The sequence below is a fragment of the Dreissena polymorpha genome, chromosome 3 (genome assembly GCF_020536995.1).
Source record: "Dreissena polymorpha isolate Duluth1 chromosome 3, UMN_Dpol_1.0, whole genome shotgun sequence".
Taxonomy (NCBI): Eukaryota; Metazoa; Mollusca; class Bivalvia; order Myida; family Dreissenidae; genus Dreissena; species Dreissena polymorpha.
In genome coordinates, this window is record NC_068357.1 from 81,887,825 (window position 1) to 81,903,263 (window position 15,439).

Consider the following 15,439-nt stretch of genomic DNA (forward strand, 5'->3'; position numbering starts at 1 on the left):
TAGTAGTAGTAGTAGTAGTAGTAGTAGTAGTAGTAGTAGTAGTAGAAGTAGTAGTAGTAGTAGTAGCAGCAGCAGCAGCAGCAGCAGTAGTACAAGTAGTAGTAGTAGTAGTAGTAGTAGTAGTAGTAGTAGTAGTAGTAGTAGTAGTATGCATTACAAAAATGCAGTTAGCCTTACATTTGGTAAAATTTAAATATATTACAAGGGAAGAAAATCTGTAACAATAAATTTAAACTTATTGCATTTGTTTCCCCTGTAGTGTATTACCTCCCCTGTCTTGCTTATATTTATATTGATCAACAAAATTAAACATTAACACAATATTTAATATACAAAAAATCTCATATTCTGATAATATTTTTACTGATCCACTGTATTTTACTAAAAGGATGATGTTTCATTGGACTGATAATTATAGATTTAGGATTACAGACCAGTTGCTTCAGTAATATTGTTCATAGTGTGCCCTGTTGGCAGCGTATGCATTCTTGAATTATCATTCAAAAAACCACTTAACTATTTGGAGTCACCGTGACCTTGACCTTTGACCTAGTGACCTCAAAATCAATAGGGGTCATCTGCGGGTCATGATCAATGTACCTATGAAGTTTCATGGTCCTAGGCCCAAGCGTTCTTGAGTTATCGTATGACAACCACCTGGTGGACGGACAGACCGACCGACCGACATGAGCAAAGCAATATACCCCCTCTTCTTCGAAGGGGGGCATAAAAATATATATTAGTTGCCATAGCAACCAGAATTCTTGACATAGGAACAAAAATGCAATGACATGCATAATCTCCATATTGCCATCTATCCATGTTTCAAGTTTCATGAAAAATAATAAGAACTTTTAAAGTTATCGCAGGATCCAGAAAAGTGTGACGGACAGACAGACAGACGAGTGCAAACCTTAAGTAAAAAAATAACAACTTAAGTTAAATGTTCTATTAAAACATATGACAAAACTTTCATTAAAAGTGATGAAAGCTTGGTGATGTTTTTATACAGTTAAAGTAGGGATGGCAAACCTCAGCAAATTAGTAACCGGTTAACCTGTTTTGATATTCGAGCGGTTAACCGGTTAACCGACTGTCGTACTACATAAATGAAAAAAAACACGTCCGAAACACGTATATGTTTATAAACAAGAACATGTATATGCAAATATACTCTGTCTTGTTAATTGTCTTGTAACATAATTACTTTAACCATTTTATCAATTCAATACTGTTTCTTTACACATTTTGTTGGTCCTTTTAAATGGGAATTCAAATTTTGAATTAAATATTATACATTCTAAATCTAATAATCAGTCATTTCCGAAAGTCATTCCCGACATTTTTTACATGCTTGTCGGTGATCTGTAATATTTCTTTTTTCTAATATTACCAAGGCTCGTGGTTCAGATTTTCTAAGCCTTGCAAAATAAACTTTGCTTTATTCGGCACCGACCTAGTATTCTCTATATCCTTTAAGAATTACGTGCATTAACAGCTTGCTGATTAATAACAATTGTCAATTAGCATAAATATTTTTTGCAATGGGCATAGTGGTTTCCAAACCTCTGTTGTTAAGGCCTGTTTATACTCAATGTCTTAATTAGGGCGTTTAAGTTTGCAATAGTTGTTAAAACAACAGTGATCGGGTGTAATCACAGTGTCAAGCTTTATTGATTTTATCAAGCAATGGTAGTTAACACAATGGCATACTTGATCCACAGGGGGGGCATTACGGGGTGGTAATTGACGATAATTTGCAATAAGATAAGCTGATTAGCCAATTCAGTGAAATCAAGTAAAACAAAACTAACGATTTGAGCATGTTTTTGCGTTCAACCAAAAGATGTGTTTTCTGCAAGAGTTACCGAATATTAATTTTGTAACCGGTTAACCTTCTTAAAAAACGGATAACTGGTTAACCGGTGGGAACTATAAACAAGCAGATGCGGTGGTTAGAGAAGACGCTCCTAGCATTCTTCGTCTGCTTAATTTTACTGCAGTTATCCATACAGGCAGAAGTTACAGTCCCTACCGTACTTAACGTAGACTGACTTGCAAAATTGTCTCTACATTATTTGTGAGCTAATGTTCAAGAATAAAAACTAGTTCTCTGACTGTTCACACAAAATAAAATACATTTTATTTCAACATTTTACATTCAAAGTAAAATAAACATAAGCCAGTTCGTATTTTTTACATATTCTTCGTTTCGTTTTCATTTTCAAACAAAAAGTTTTACATATTGTGTTTTTTGCCAGATACATGTAGGAAGGCAGCCATTTTTGGGCATAATACCAAACCTCGGCATATTTTTCAGAAATGTCTCATAATGCTGGGGTCATAAAAAGCCGCTAATTTTGGCAATTTTCAGATTATAAATTGTGTATTGTACAATTAGTCAACTTCGTTTAAAGGCATTCAAATTGATAAAATACATATAAGCTTTTCTGTTCCAAGAAAGGCAAGCTTTCCTTTTTTCAGGGCTAGGTTAAGCATTTAAATATGAAAGCTTTTAAGGAATGGTTTGATGGATTTTAATGCATGTCTATCAAACTTCAAGGTCTATTCTCCATTCATAAATAACCAGGTCAAGTTTTTAATGGTACAAAGTAAAAAAAAAAAAACACGCAAACCTGTGGTGTGTTTTCATTGTCACGAATAATGTCACATTCTATGCTAGATGCTGTGAATTCCAGGTCATCAGAAGCGGCCATGTCCTCACACACATCTACCACAATCTTGGCGAGACCATTTTCTTGTTCACTTAACATCAAGGGAGGCACCAATGCTCCATCTCGTTTCCAAACCAGGCATCTACACATACAACAACATGCCAAGTTTGCACTCACATCTCTATAGAGTCAATACACAGCAAAAAGATCATTTCTAATTTCACGTAAAAAATCCAAATGATCTTCAGTAGAACTATGCTTATATGCAGACGTCAGGATAAAGACTACCAACGTTTCAAAAAGATTTATAGTTATAAATGTGGCTTCAAGTGACTACAAGGTTTTTATATTTATAACAAGAGCACCGCATAACGGGTGCCACGCTCCGCTGCGAAAGCTTGTCAGATTTTTTTTTTAGAGGTCACAGTGACCTTGACCTTTGACCTAGTGACCCAACAAGAGTTGTATTTGTCAGACATCACCGACAACCAAGGCCTGTGGTTTATCAAAGAGATCATAGCCAGAGTTCATCATGTATGTATGGACATAAGTCCACTGGTATTTAATGAAAACTAGCATTAACAAATTCTAACAGGTAGGAAATGATAATTATATCAAGAGATGTGTTCGTCAGAAACACACTACCCCCTATTGCGTTGCTTTGAAATAAAATTGCTATTTATCATTTGGCAGGTATAGAAATCATCTCCCTTTAAAGCGTATTACTTCCCTTGAATTTTGTCCAATCCAACCGGGGCGGGGGGGAGTTGGGGGGGGGGTCTCACAGTCAATTATGACTTATGATTAACAGAGATCATAGCCAGAGTTCATCATGTATCTATGGACATAAGTCCACAGGTATGAAAAGAACATCAAAGAAATTATAATTATATCATTTAAAAAAAAAATTGACAAATCAATCATTTGAGTTATACATAATCAAAATAATAAATCTGTACAGTAACTGTGATAAGAACTTCAATTCTTGGTAAGGAAATATATAATATGAGATTTATAATTATATATATTACTTCCCTTGAAAATAATTGTCTCTAACAAATCTCTATTTTTAGAAGCAAATAATTAAAAGCCACTACCGTGACTGTGATTGACCATGAGCTCCATGAGATACACATGCATGCCAAATATATAAAGTGGCTATGTTCAATATTGAATAATTTTCTCCCTTTTTTAAGCTTATTACTTCCCTTAAATTTGTATTTTTTACTGTAGACCGTAAAGGATACCCATGACCTTTTACTACAATGTGTTTGTCAGAAACACAATGCAGCCTACTGCGCCGCTTTGATTTATTTAACAAAAATATATACGTGGGCAGGTCAGATAACTATGTCCATTAAAAGCTTATGTTTCAACATGGCGGACGGTAGCGTCCACCCGATCTTTTCTATTTTTAATAAAAGTAACTCGAAACACTCAAAGGAACAAACCAAAACAACCGACAAAAAGAAAGGAAGAGAAAATATGAAAATGAATCACGAAAGCGTAACTTTCCAGGTTTTTTTTTCCTTCTTTTCGGCCCTTTCCCCTCGGATTTTTTTTCCCCTCAGCTGGTAAAATTTCCCCTAGATTTCATTTTCCCCTAAAAAAAAAAAAAAAAAAACCATTTTTTTTTTTTCCTTTAAATATATAAGTTATCCTGATCCACTGTAGAAACTAGAAAAATCTTGCATAATAAAATTATCTGTTGCCTTGAATTTGTTTTAAAAACAGTAAAATATGTTTAATTGATTATTTTAGACTTTGCTTATTTTCCCCAAGATCCAGCTTTTCGCACAATTTTTTCCCCCCAAAATTCGACGTTTCGCGCGATTTTTTTCCCCTCAAAAAACGCCAGGCCCTTTCCCCAAAATCAGATAAAAACCCCTGCTTTCAAACATCGTGGCTTGATGAATTTACATGGCTTGAATTTGATAAAGAGTCGCGATTGATGAAATGCAAGATTTGTCTCAAATTTGAAAACAAAGGTAGTTTCGTAACAGGTTCAATTTTTTTTATAGAAAAGATTCTGTTAAAGCACATGAGGATTCACAGTCACACTTCATGAATGTAAAAAAGGAGGAGGCTCAAAATAATAGTGACAAAACAAATTATGAGGCCCATAAGGCATTACAAAAGCTCAATGAAAAAACTATTTCCCAGTTGTGTTTCAAATTTCGAAATGTGCATTCCATTGCTAAAAAGTGTAGACCATTCACAGATTATTCAGATCTTTGTTGTCTTAATAAGGCCCATGGTCTTGATATTGGGATGACGTACATAACCGTTTAAAACTTGCTCAGAATGCATATGAAGAGTTTCTCACTATTTTAAATTGTGAATAACTTGTATGTTACATATTCACAGTTTAAAACAGTGAGAAACTCTTCATCAAAGACATCAACATGATTTTTAAACTCTGAACAATCATTTTCACAGTACTATTTTAAGCCCTCACGCTTTTAATATATACCATAACTTGTATAGATATAGTGACAAGTATACCATTTTAAAATGTTAATAGAAATACATTCTTCATATGTATTGTATTCAATAGTGACTATTCAAGGAAATAAAACTGTCCAGATTTTGTTTTGTTAACAACTTTATATTATAAAAACGATTATTTTATTTTTGATACATTGAATATAGCTGGATTTAAATCTAGCATTATAATACACGTGAATCAATGCTTTAAAGATCAAATGACAATAAAAAATTGACTTCAAAATAGGGCAACCAGTTTGAAATGAGAGCAAGTAGATGTTCAAAGTAACTTGCCCCCCCGGGCAAGTGAGTGTCAATTTTTAACGTTAACCCCTGCAATAACGTCATACATAAAGACATTGCACCATACATTATGCTCCACATATGATTAAGTTTCATAAATTCGGATCATTAATTCAACAGATGTAGTGCAGAAAAAACACAATCCATTTACCAGTAATAATTTATTGTTAAAGAAAAGGTAATCAATTCCTGCAAAATCATTGGAGCAGAAAAATATGGCAATATACATCCACCCTATAGGATGGATACAATACATAAAGTTTAAATAAATTTGGATCATACATGTCGCAGATTTCGTGCAGAAGTGTAATATTTGACAAAGTAAATAAATCCATGAATAATCTTTGGAGAGGTATGACCTCACAATATGCACATGTCAATCCTATAACTAAACTGCATTTCAACTATTACCTCTGGCAGTCAGTAATTTTTCCCAAGTTTAGCACATCATCTTTGTATGAAAGCACAACTTCAAACTCCTGACCAGTCTGCTGCCAATCACCCTCGCTGAATACAACTATTTGCTCTGAAATGGGCACTGCAATGTGGCAGTAAAATGCTCCTTTAGCCCTCCTGAAAAAAACACAAAATAAAACAAGATAAATTCCCTTAAATTTCATTTTAAAACTTTTTTCTCGTTTGTGGTTCAATAACATCATTTTTTTTTTAATGCAATTTAATTATCTGACACTCATTCCAAAGATCTATTCAGTTATGTTTGGTTTGAGTATGACTATTAAAGTATATGTCCTTATTGATACGCACTGCGCAAGTTTTTTCAAGACCCCTGCGCGTTAAATTCGAACCACTATTACCTATTCTTCACATTTGAACAGTGACTGTGTAACACTTTAATTACCTGCCGCTCACAAAATTGTTTAATCCAATCATATGACATAGTCTGCTGCAGACCCGCTACATCGAGATGTGCAATTTAACGCAAATCGGCCATGGATCCCATTTTATTTTTCATCGTCTTAAATATTTTCCCATTAAGAGTCTCTCACCAGTAAATTCAGTTGACCCAGTATTTCCCGCCTTCATTGCGTCTAGTTGATTAGCATTTATAGTGTGACAAACTATACATCGGAACGCTCAATACCATACAGTTGGCGTCATCAGCGTAAAGCGCACGTGCCATCCATGACAACGTCCTTTCACTGCCGCCTAGCACCTGAGTTACACGCAGTCTTCGAGGAATATATACATCGACAAAATATAAAATCAATAGTGAACAATGTAAATGGTAATTGCTTAACAGAAACAGCGTACTCGTTCCGTTTTAAAATCAAATGCATAATTATCGTACGCGATCACGATCACAAAGTTTTGATACTACGCACTACAGTACAGACTATGAAAGCGCTGGTCATTAGACCAATATCATTTGTTTTTCTGTAATGAAAGAAATAAAACGAGTCTATATCTCTTTGATTTATCACTCACCTGTGCTGATGACAATAATTATTATTATTGTGGGTTTGTAACCTACTTTATAAATACTCGCACTGTAGCATATTTACGGTGTCACCGTGTTGCAAACAAAATGGCCGCAAAAACGATGTTTTCAGATGTTATGTGCCACTCTTTAATGGATTACGGGCTACATAAATCTTATCTTATGGTTCCAAAAATCCGATGAACCCCAGATAAGACGGCCTGCGAGTCTATAAGGTCATGAGCGTCAATAAGGACATATACGTAACGGTATGCAGAGCTCCAGATAAGGTTTCGAGTCAATTAGATTCCACTACAATATTTTTTTCGCGTGATACAGGGATGTTTGGGTTTGGAGATCGTGGATTCCTCCTCATCAACTGCATTTGAAACTATATAAGATAATAGACTGCCAACAATAGACTTTGGACTTATTTCTCCCCGTGAAATGAAACCATGTATACTTGGCGCTGTCCCAGAATAAAGTTTCTTTTGAACTCGTCCACACTTTGCAGCCGCCATGTTTAATTTTGTAAACAGAAGAGCGGAAACGGATATGCGAATATTATTGGTTACAATCAACTAATTCACGGATCCGGTATCGTAGATCTCGTTATCATTTAACTTTTGCTGCGCAGAACTCGGAAATTCCGTACGATCAAACGACTATTCATAATTCGGATCCGTTTGTCTCAATTCGTTTTGATACGATGGATTTTGATTTTCTTTTAGTTTTTCTTTAAAAACAAATTGTAATAACGATAAAACGATGCTTATCTGGAGCTCTGCCCTCACTTTGAAAAATAGGGGGGATTTTTCAGATCCATTCACTTTGGTAACTGCTGTCAAATAGAATAAAACTTTCCAAAGAACTCAGGGCTCTCGCTTGGTTTTTCTTTGCAACTTTAAAATAAAGCCATTTTGTAACCATTCATCATAGTCTTCAATGCAATACAATGTATTTATTGTTTGTTTTATTATTTAAAAAAAACAAACAATATTACACTAGTCTCTACTTGAATGTCCAGTTTTTTAATCCGTGGTCATGATACAATAAACCAGTGTATTTTTTCCCCAAAGGGGAAAGGTATCTGTACCCCTACAATTGGGAATTTTTCGAGTCGTGAAATCTTCAAATTGGGAAAAAAAAACGAGTCGCGAAATCAATGAATTGGGAAATATATGAGTCACAAAATTGATGATTGGGAATCTTTCATTATGGGCTATATTCTGCATCACAAAGCATGTTAAGCTCTAGGGTTTAACAGAAAAACTACTAGTGATGATATTTTGACAATCATATCATGTCATGTGAAAATTGTGTTATTGCCACTTCAGTAGTAATGTGCCTGTCAATGGAATAAAAAATATCTTCTAGTGATCGCAGGTTTTTTTTGGCCCGATTTTATAGCCAAAATTCGGCTATGTTCCCAATCCCAAAAAGTATACTTTTTTCCCAAAATGTGGCAAAAAATTCCCAATTTTTTTTTTTTAAAGAAGTGTCTAATGCGTATTTTATCTCAATTTTATTTCAATTACATCTAACAAAGTATTACATTATTTTGTTCTTTTAATTTGAATGATTATAAAGAGTTATGTCAAATTTAGTATTTCCCTAATCAGTGGACTTTTCGTGTGGAAAAAAAAGGCTAATGAATATATTTTCCCAATTTCATGAAAATGCTGATAAATGTCCCAATTCCAAAGCCATGGGCTATCTTCCCAAAAAGTGGAAAAAAAAACCTCGATCGGCATAATCACTGAGGTTGCATAAAAAATAATATTAATAATTTTGTTTAAGCCCTTCAAAGTCTCACAAGCCCTGCAATGTTTTATGCGAGTTAAATTAAAACCTTAAAACACAAAAACAATGGAACTTACAGTTGGACTGGTTTTAAATCTTTCAACAATAGAAAGTGAGAATAGCCACACATAACCAAAATAGGTTTTTAGAGTGGAATGCTTTAACAACTATTTACAAAGGTTAGTCTTATATTTGGTTTTGATTTTTGTTTAAAATCGTCAGATAAGATATTAAGATCATCTGCCATAAATGCTAATGTATATGTTGTTAATAACTATAGTCAGTGCTCACTCTGGCCTTCAGAAAATAATAGCCATATTTTTTTTCCTTAAAAAAATAATAGCCAAAACATATGCGGACTTTTCCGCAAAACGGTACTGAAGGCAAAAAGAAAGAAAAAACAATGAATCTCATTTTATCTATGTTTTATTAAATGTATATCTATTGGATTTAAGTTATAATATATATATGAGGTGCGTCGTGAGAAAACCAGGCTAAATGATATTGATGACGTTATTGGGAAATCCCGCTTTAACCGACGTCATTGTTTTACCCGGGAAATATTTTTGTGTTTGGAGTAAAAATAGTTATTTGTGGCATTGTTTTTATTTTCGGAGTAACATGATGGATGAGGAAATGGAGGTTAGTTATTTGGTTGTTCATGATTGTAGTGTTATAAACGTTTCTGTTTGAAATATGTTAATTTCTATTGCTTTAATAACATGAACCGTCTAAAGTGAAAGTAAAACAAAATGTTGTGCACAGTTTTGCTCAATAGCGTTAAGAAATCTAGTAAACTGCTCTATCCAAATCGAAAGCCATGATAGTTATTAAATGCGTTATAAAACTGTACATTTGTAGTTTGCAAGCATGTATTTATATTGATAGTTAAATAAATACTAACATTGCTTAAACGAGCAACGAATAATGGTGTTATGATAGATAGTTAAATAAATACTAACATTGCGTAAACGAGCAACGAATAGTGGTGTACGTTGTTTTGAGAAAAATATGATTATCATTAGTTTTGACATTTCAAAAAGGTCGTTTCTTTGTTTTCATTTAATAATTATAGTTTTTTGTTTTCATTTAATAAAAATTGTTTATATATGTACCTTATTTTCTTCTCCCACATGTCAGCTGTGCCTGTGGTGTAATGGATACATGGAAGCGCTATGAAATTGATTTTCAATAGTTCGATTCCAATCACCGGAACGTTTTTATTAACTCAGATTATTTGTCATTTGCAGATAGTTGCCGGTAAATTATTTACAATTTAAATATTTTTGAATTTTAATAACGTTACCTTACCTAGATTTAATGTGATTTAATAAAAATTTAAGCGCTTCAATATCACCTATAAGCAAAGTGCAACATTCTAAAATGATTATTCTTTAAATGATTAAATTGATTTACTGAATACCGTGCGATGTCCATTTAAAGTTAGCTATTATGTACGCAGTATAAATCAAACTGTAATTTTTGATCTAGATTTACAGCTGTGACTACATTTTGTTTTATTTTAATGACATACAATGACATTTGTTGGGAATAATAAGTTCGTTTTAACATCGCTTATTCGCTATTTTTTTAATTCAAGACTGTAGTTAATATTCTATGCATACAGTATAGTGAAAGTTAGTAAAATTAATATTAAATTTACTGACATGCATATGAAGTTATTTTCAACACGTGTGATATAAGGCCTATAATATACACATTTCTATATTTTCAGGAACTAGAATCTGTATTGTCGGAGCATTTTGGTCGGACACCGGTCAACTCACAGGAAGTGCTGTGTGATGAAACGCCCTTAGTTGATCCTGAAGAGCCCGAATTATTCATTGCTACCAGGGTCCGGGATTACCTGGTCCGCAACGAAGATGCAGAAGATGCAGAAGCGACCAAGGTGAGGATGTAAAAGAAACCGGCGACGCTCACGATGACGCATTTCTTAACGTGCGTAAGTTTCTGTCGGACGGATGCGGCTGTAAACATCAGTGTGATAAACGTTTTAATTTTGATACTGTTATTAACCATTTGTTTGATATCAGGGCGCTGGCCAAAGAGGAGAAGGAACTTAACGTTATGTCTTTGTTGAAAGACGTTGATGGGGAAACAACTAAAAGAGAGAAGCAACGGAAGCGAGCCAAGGTTGAGTTTAGGGTAGAGGGGAGTGCCGTATGTAAAAAAACATTTATGCTGTTCTTTGACATCGGTAAGCACCAGCTTTTAGCATTACAGATACATGTCAGAGAACATGGTTTGACGCCTAGAGTTCATGGCAACTGTGGAAGAAAGCCAAAGCATGCTATTTATCCCCACGCTTTTTGAAAAAAAGGTGGGGATATTGTGGTTATCTCCGCCGTCCGTCCGTCCTGGCCACTATCTCCTCCTACACTAAAAGCACTAGAACCTTGAAACTTACACACATGGTAGCTATGAGCATATGTGCCACCCTGCACTATTTGGAATTTTGATCTGACCCCTGGGTCAAAAGTTATAGCGGTTGGGGTGGGGCCGCATCAGAAATTATCATTCATTTTTTTAGATTATTTTACATTTACTTCTTTATTTCTACACCGATTCACTTCAAATTGATACTGGACCTCTCTTATGACAAAACGGTCAATCTCAACCATGCATGGCCCCATTCCCAACCCTGGGGCGCCCTGCCCACATAGGCCACACCCACCAAAAATTTCCATTTACTATAATTTTTTCATTTCTACACGGATTCAATTCAAATTGATACTGAACTTTTGTTATGACATTAGGGTCAATCTCAACTATGCATGGCCCCAATCCTAACCCTGGGGCGCCCGCCCACATAGGCCACACCCACCAAAAAATTCCATTTACTATAATTTTTTCATTTCTACACGGATTCACTTCAAATTGATACTGAACTTCTCTTATGACATTAGGGTCAATCTCAACTATGCATGGCCCCATAACCAACCCTGGGGCCCCGCCCACATAGACCACACCCACCCAAAATTGCCTTTACTATAATTTCTTCATTTCTACACCGATTCACTTCAAATTGATATTGAACTTCTCTTATGACAATACAGTCAATCTCAACTATGCATGGCCCCATTACCAACCCTGGGGCGCCCCGCCCACATAGACCACACCCACCCAAAATTGCCTTTTACTATAATTTCTTCATTTCTACACCGATTCACTTCAAATTGATACTGAACCTCTCTTATGACAATACGGTCAATCTCAACTATGCATGGCCCCATTACCAACCCTGGGGCCCCGCCCACATAGACCACACCCGCCCAAAATTGCCTTTTACTATAATTTCTTCATTTCTACACCGATTCACTTCAAATTGATACTGAACTTCTCTTATGACAATACGGTCAATCTCAACTATGCATGGCACAATTACCAACCCTGGGGTGCCCTGCCCACATATGTCACACCCACCCAAAATTGCCTTTTACTATAACTTCTTCATTTCTACACCAATTCTCTTCTAATTGATGATGAACTTCTCTTATGACAATACGGTCAATCTCAGCTATGCATGGCCCCATTACCAACCCTGGGGCACATCTAGGTCAAACATTCGGCGTGGGGATACGCGTCGGCCTCTGCCGTGCCATTTCTAGTTGTTATGATGATGTCATGCGCGTTGTGCACTTCATCGTAATTATGCGGATGAACGGGGTCTACCACAGCCAGCCGCCCCAAAGGTGTAGACAACGTTCCGACTGTATACTTAACATCTGACACAACAAAGACCAACCTTCATCAACAGTACCAGACAACGTGCACGGAAGCTGGTTCTAGGTTCATAGAAATTACCGCCTTCAAGGAAATATGGCGCACGTGTTTACCGCACATCAGGATCACTGGTCCACGTGATGACGTTTGTGCCAAGTGCGAAACGATCAGGAGGGGTGTCATGGATGCTGTGACGGAAGAAGAAAAATTGACAGCTTAGACTCGCTCAGGAATCATATTCTTTTAGCACAAAAGGTAATAATGTTTGACATATAATTATAATATAGTTTTGCATTTAGTAAATAATTATACGCTTTACACAATATTTTTGTAAGTTCGTCGCGTTCAAACGTCTTCTAAACACAATATATCTGATACATTTGTATTATCATATGTATCAAAATAATTGCTTCATCAATTGTATTATTCTTATTTAATCGTTTACTTTGCAGTCGTTGTTTAGTTGTTTAACGTTAATAAAATGATTTTCATTTTTCAGGAAAGAGATGTATACAACGATTGCATCAGAAAAAGTAAGGAGGCGAATGAAGGTCCAGACAGATATGTCCATTTCACGTTTGATTTTAGCCAGAACGCGAGTCTATCTCACTTTATTCGACAGATAGGACCGCTATATTTCCTCACTTTAAGGAAGGTCCAGATTTTGGCGTTCGAGTGTACAGTATTCCCCGCCAGCTGACTTTCTTGATTGACGAGGACCAAACGATTGGCATGGACGGAAAGACTTCACATGGCCCAGACGCTGTCCTTTCTATGCTTGATTGGGTCCTGCAGAATTACGAGTCTGATGCTGACACTTGCTCCATTCATGCAGACAATGGCCCCGGTATGTACATTTTATATAAGAGCGTATGTGTGTGCATGTATAACTTGTGCACGTGTTTGTGCGCGCGCAGTTGTCTTGTTGATTCAGGGCCCTCAATCTATCAAATCTGCCGCCGAATTTCGGCGGCAGTCCCCCACCTGAAAAGTATACTTTTTTCCCCTTTTGGGGGGAAAATATCCCCCTAAAAAAAAATAATTTTTTTTTTAATAGAAAGATGTGTCTCATGATTATTATATCTCAATTTTAATTGAATTTAATATTCTCAAACATACTAAATTATGACAAATGCAATGAATATAGTGAAAACATGTACACATGTAATAATGAGAAAGTAAGTGAAAAAAATGCCCCAAAAAGGGAAACGCCGCAAAAATCCCCCTTACTAAGGGCAGCGGACCCCTTCCCCCAAAGTAGTGTGAGGGCGCTGTGATTTGGCTTTCGCACGAGTATTTTAAAATGGAATCATTTTGCAGCTTTTTCACTTCTTTCTACATGTATTTTATATAAGCAGTGCAAAACTAAAGATTTCATTCAGGGCATTTACATTGCAGGGCAAAACAAGAACCGATACGTTCTGGGTTATTTCATGTGGCGAGTGATGACCGGCCAACATCGCTTTATTGAGTATCACATGCAAGTTCCTGGTATGTATACAAATTATATTACGGAAAAATAATTTAATGTAGTGTCGATAACTTTATTAAAAGGATTTTTTTTGCCATTTTTCAATTCCATACCTTTATTATTTTCTGAAGGGGTAATACGCGCCGAAATACTAAAAAACACTTACAATTATGTTTTATTGCATTTTAATAATTAGACAAATGGAGTTTTTTACATCATTTAGCATTGTATGAAGACATTTCAAATATATCATTATCAGTACAACTATATCAAAACATTTGATCTGTCAAAGGGCATGCAAGGTGTTTGGTGGATTCCCGATTTGCGCACATAAAAAACAGATACCGGAACCACGACTGTGAGACTCTCACACAACTAACGCCGCTTGTTAACCAGTCGTCTGTTACCAACACGGCAGTCTCGTACCCGACCTGGACATGGCGGCAATGGAAGCCTTTCCTGGAATTGTACTTCAAACCTGTTACAGGAATAATGTAAGTACGTGTTACAGACTTGAATGTTCAAATGTTAAGTAAACTTAAACAATTGATGTCGTAGCGGTTACTAACCAGCGCTTCCGGGCGTAAATTACGCCCGAAAACGGCAGTCGTACGTCCATTATGCAAATGGTGTTAGTCCCTTGGGCGTCCGATAATCCGCATGTACGCTATTTTCTAATACACAACACGTACAAATGTCAACAGTAAATCAGGTTATTCAGACTGTTAACTCCGCCTTAGAGCTACTGTTTTCAATGAATTTCACAGCGAGTGGCCAATATTGATTTTTCCAGCTGTCAATCAAAGTCGCAGCTGGAGTTTCACTTCTTTATATTGGTAAGCGCATCAGCCAATCAGCGCTCAGGCAGCGGAATACACGCAGACCCCACGTGAAGCTGTATACAATAGCATAAGCGACCTCTGCGTTACGATGTGTTTATTCAGCAATCAAATATTTGAGTCCACGCTTTCCCCGAGGAAGAATGACGTGATGTCATACATGAAGAATAATTTTCGGTGATTTTCATATGTACACGAAATACACGAGAAATGTTTATTTGTTACTAGAATTTTCGAAACTTTCCGTGAATAATAAAATCTGGAAATGATTTCGGATAACACCTTTGTTCATACACATTTGAAAATAAGCAGTCTGCAAAATTAACCACACATCGCCTGATCGCCAATGCGATGAAATCTCGCAGAGCCGATAGAAAAATTGTCTATCGATCGCCTGATTTGCGATGAAAAAAATCTGAAGACAGTTTGGAAATAAGCCGACATATAATAAATTCACGAAAATTCGTTCGTGTGCCAGGTTTTTTTTTGGCCCGATTTTATAGCCGAAATTCGGCTATGTTCCCAATCCCCAAAAGTATATTTTTTTCCCAAAATGTGGCAAAAATTCCCAATTTCCAAAAAAAAAAAAAAAAATTTTTTATTTTTTTTTAGAATGAAGTGTCTTATGCGTACTTTATCTCAATTTTAATTCAATTACATCTTACAAAGTACTTTATGA

The 15,439-nt window shown here is 35.7% G+C and overlaps 1 protein-coding gene across 1 annotated transcript in view; it reads right to left on the reverse strand.

The window, feature by feature from the left end:
• Positions 1 to 15,439, reverse strand: part of LOC127874981 (probable serine/threonine-protein kinase DDB_G0272254) — a 48,811-nt gene that overhangs the window by 26,209 nt on the left and 7,163 nt on the right. The window contains exons 2-3 of the mRNA XM_052419705.1: positions 5,877 to 6,038; positions 2,637 to 2,817 (exon numbers count right to left, since the gene is read on the reverse strand). Coding sequence (XP_052275665.1) covers positions 2,637 to 2,817; positions 5,877 to 6,038 — 343 coding nt within the window. The remainder of the gene's footprint in view (positions 1 to 2,636; positions 2,818 to 5,876; positions 6,039 to 15,439) is intronic.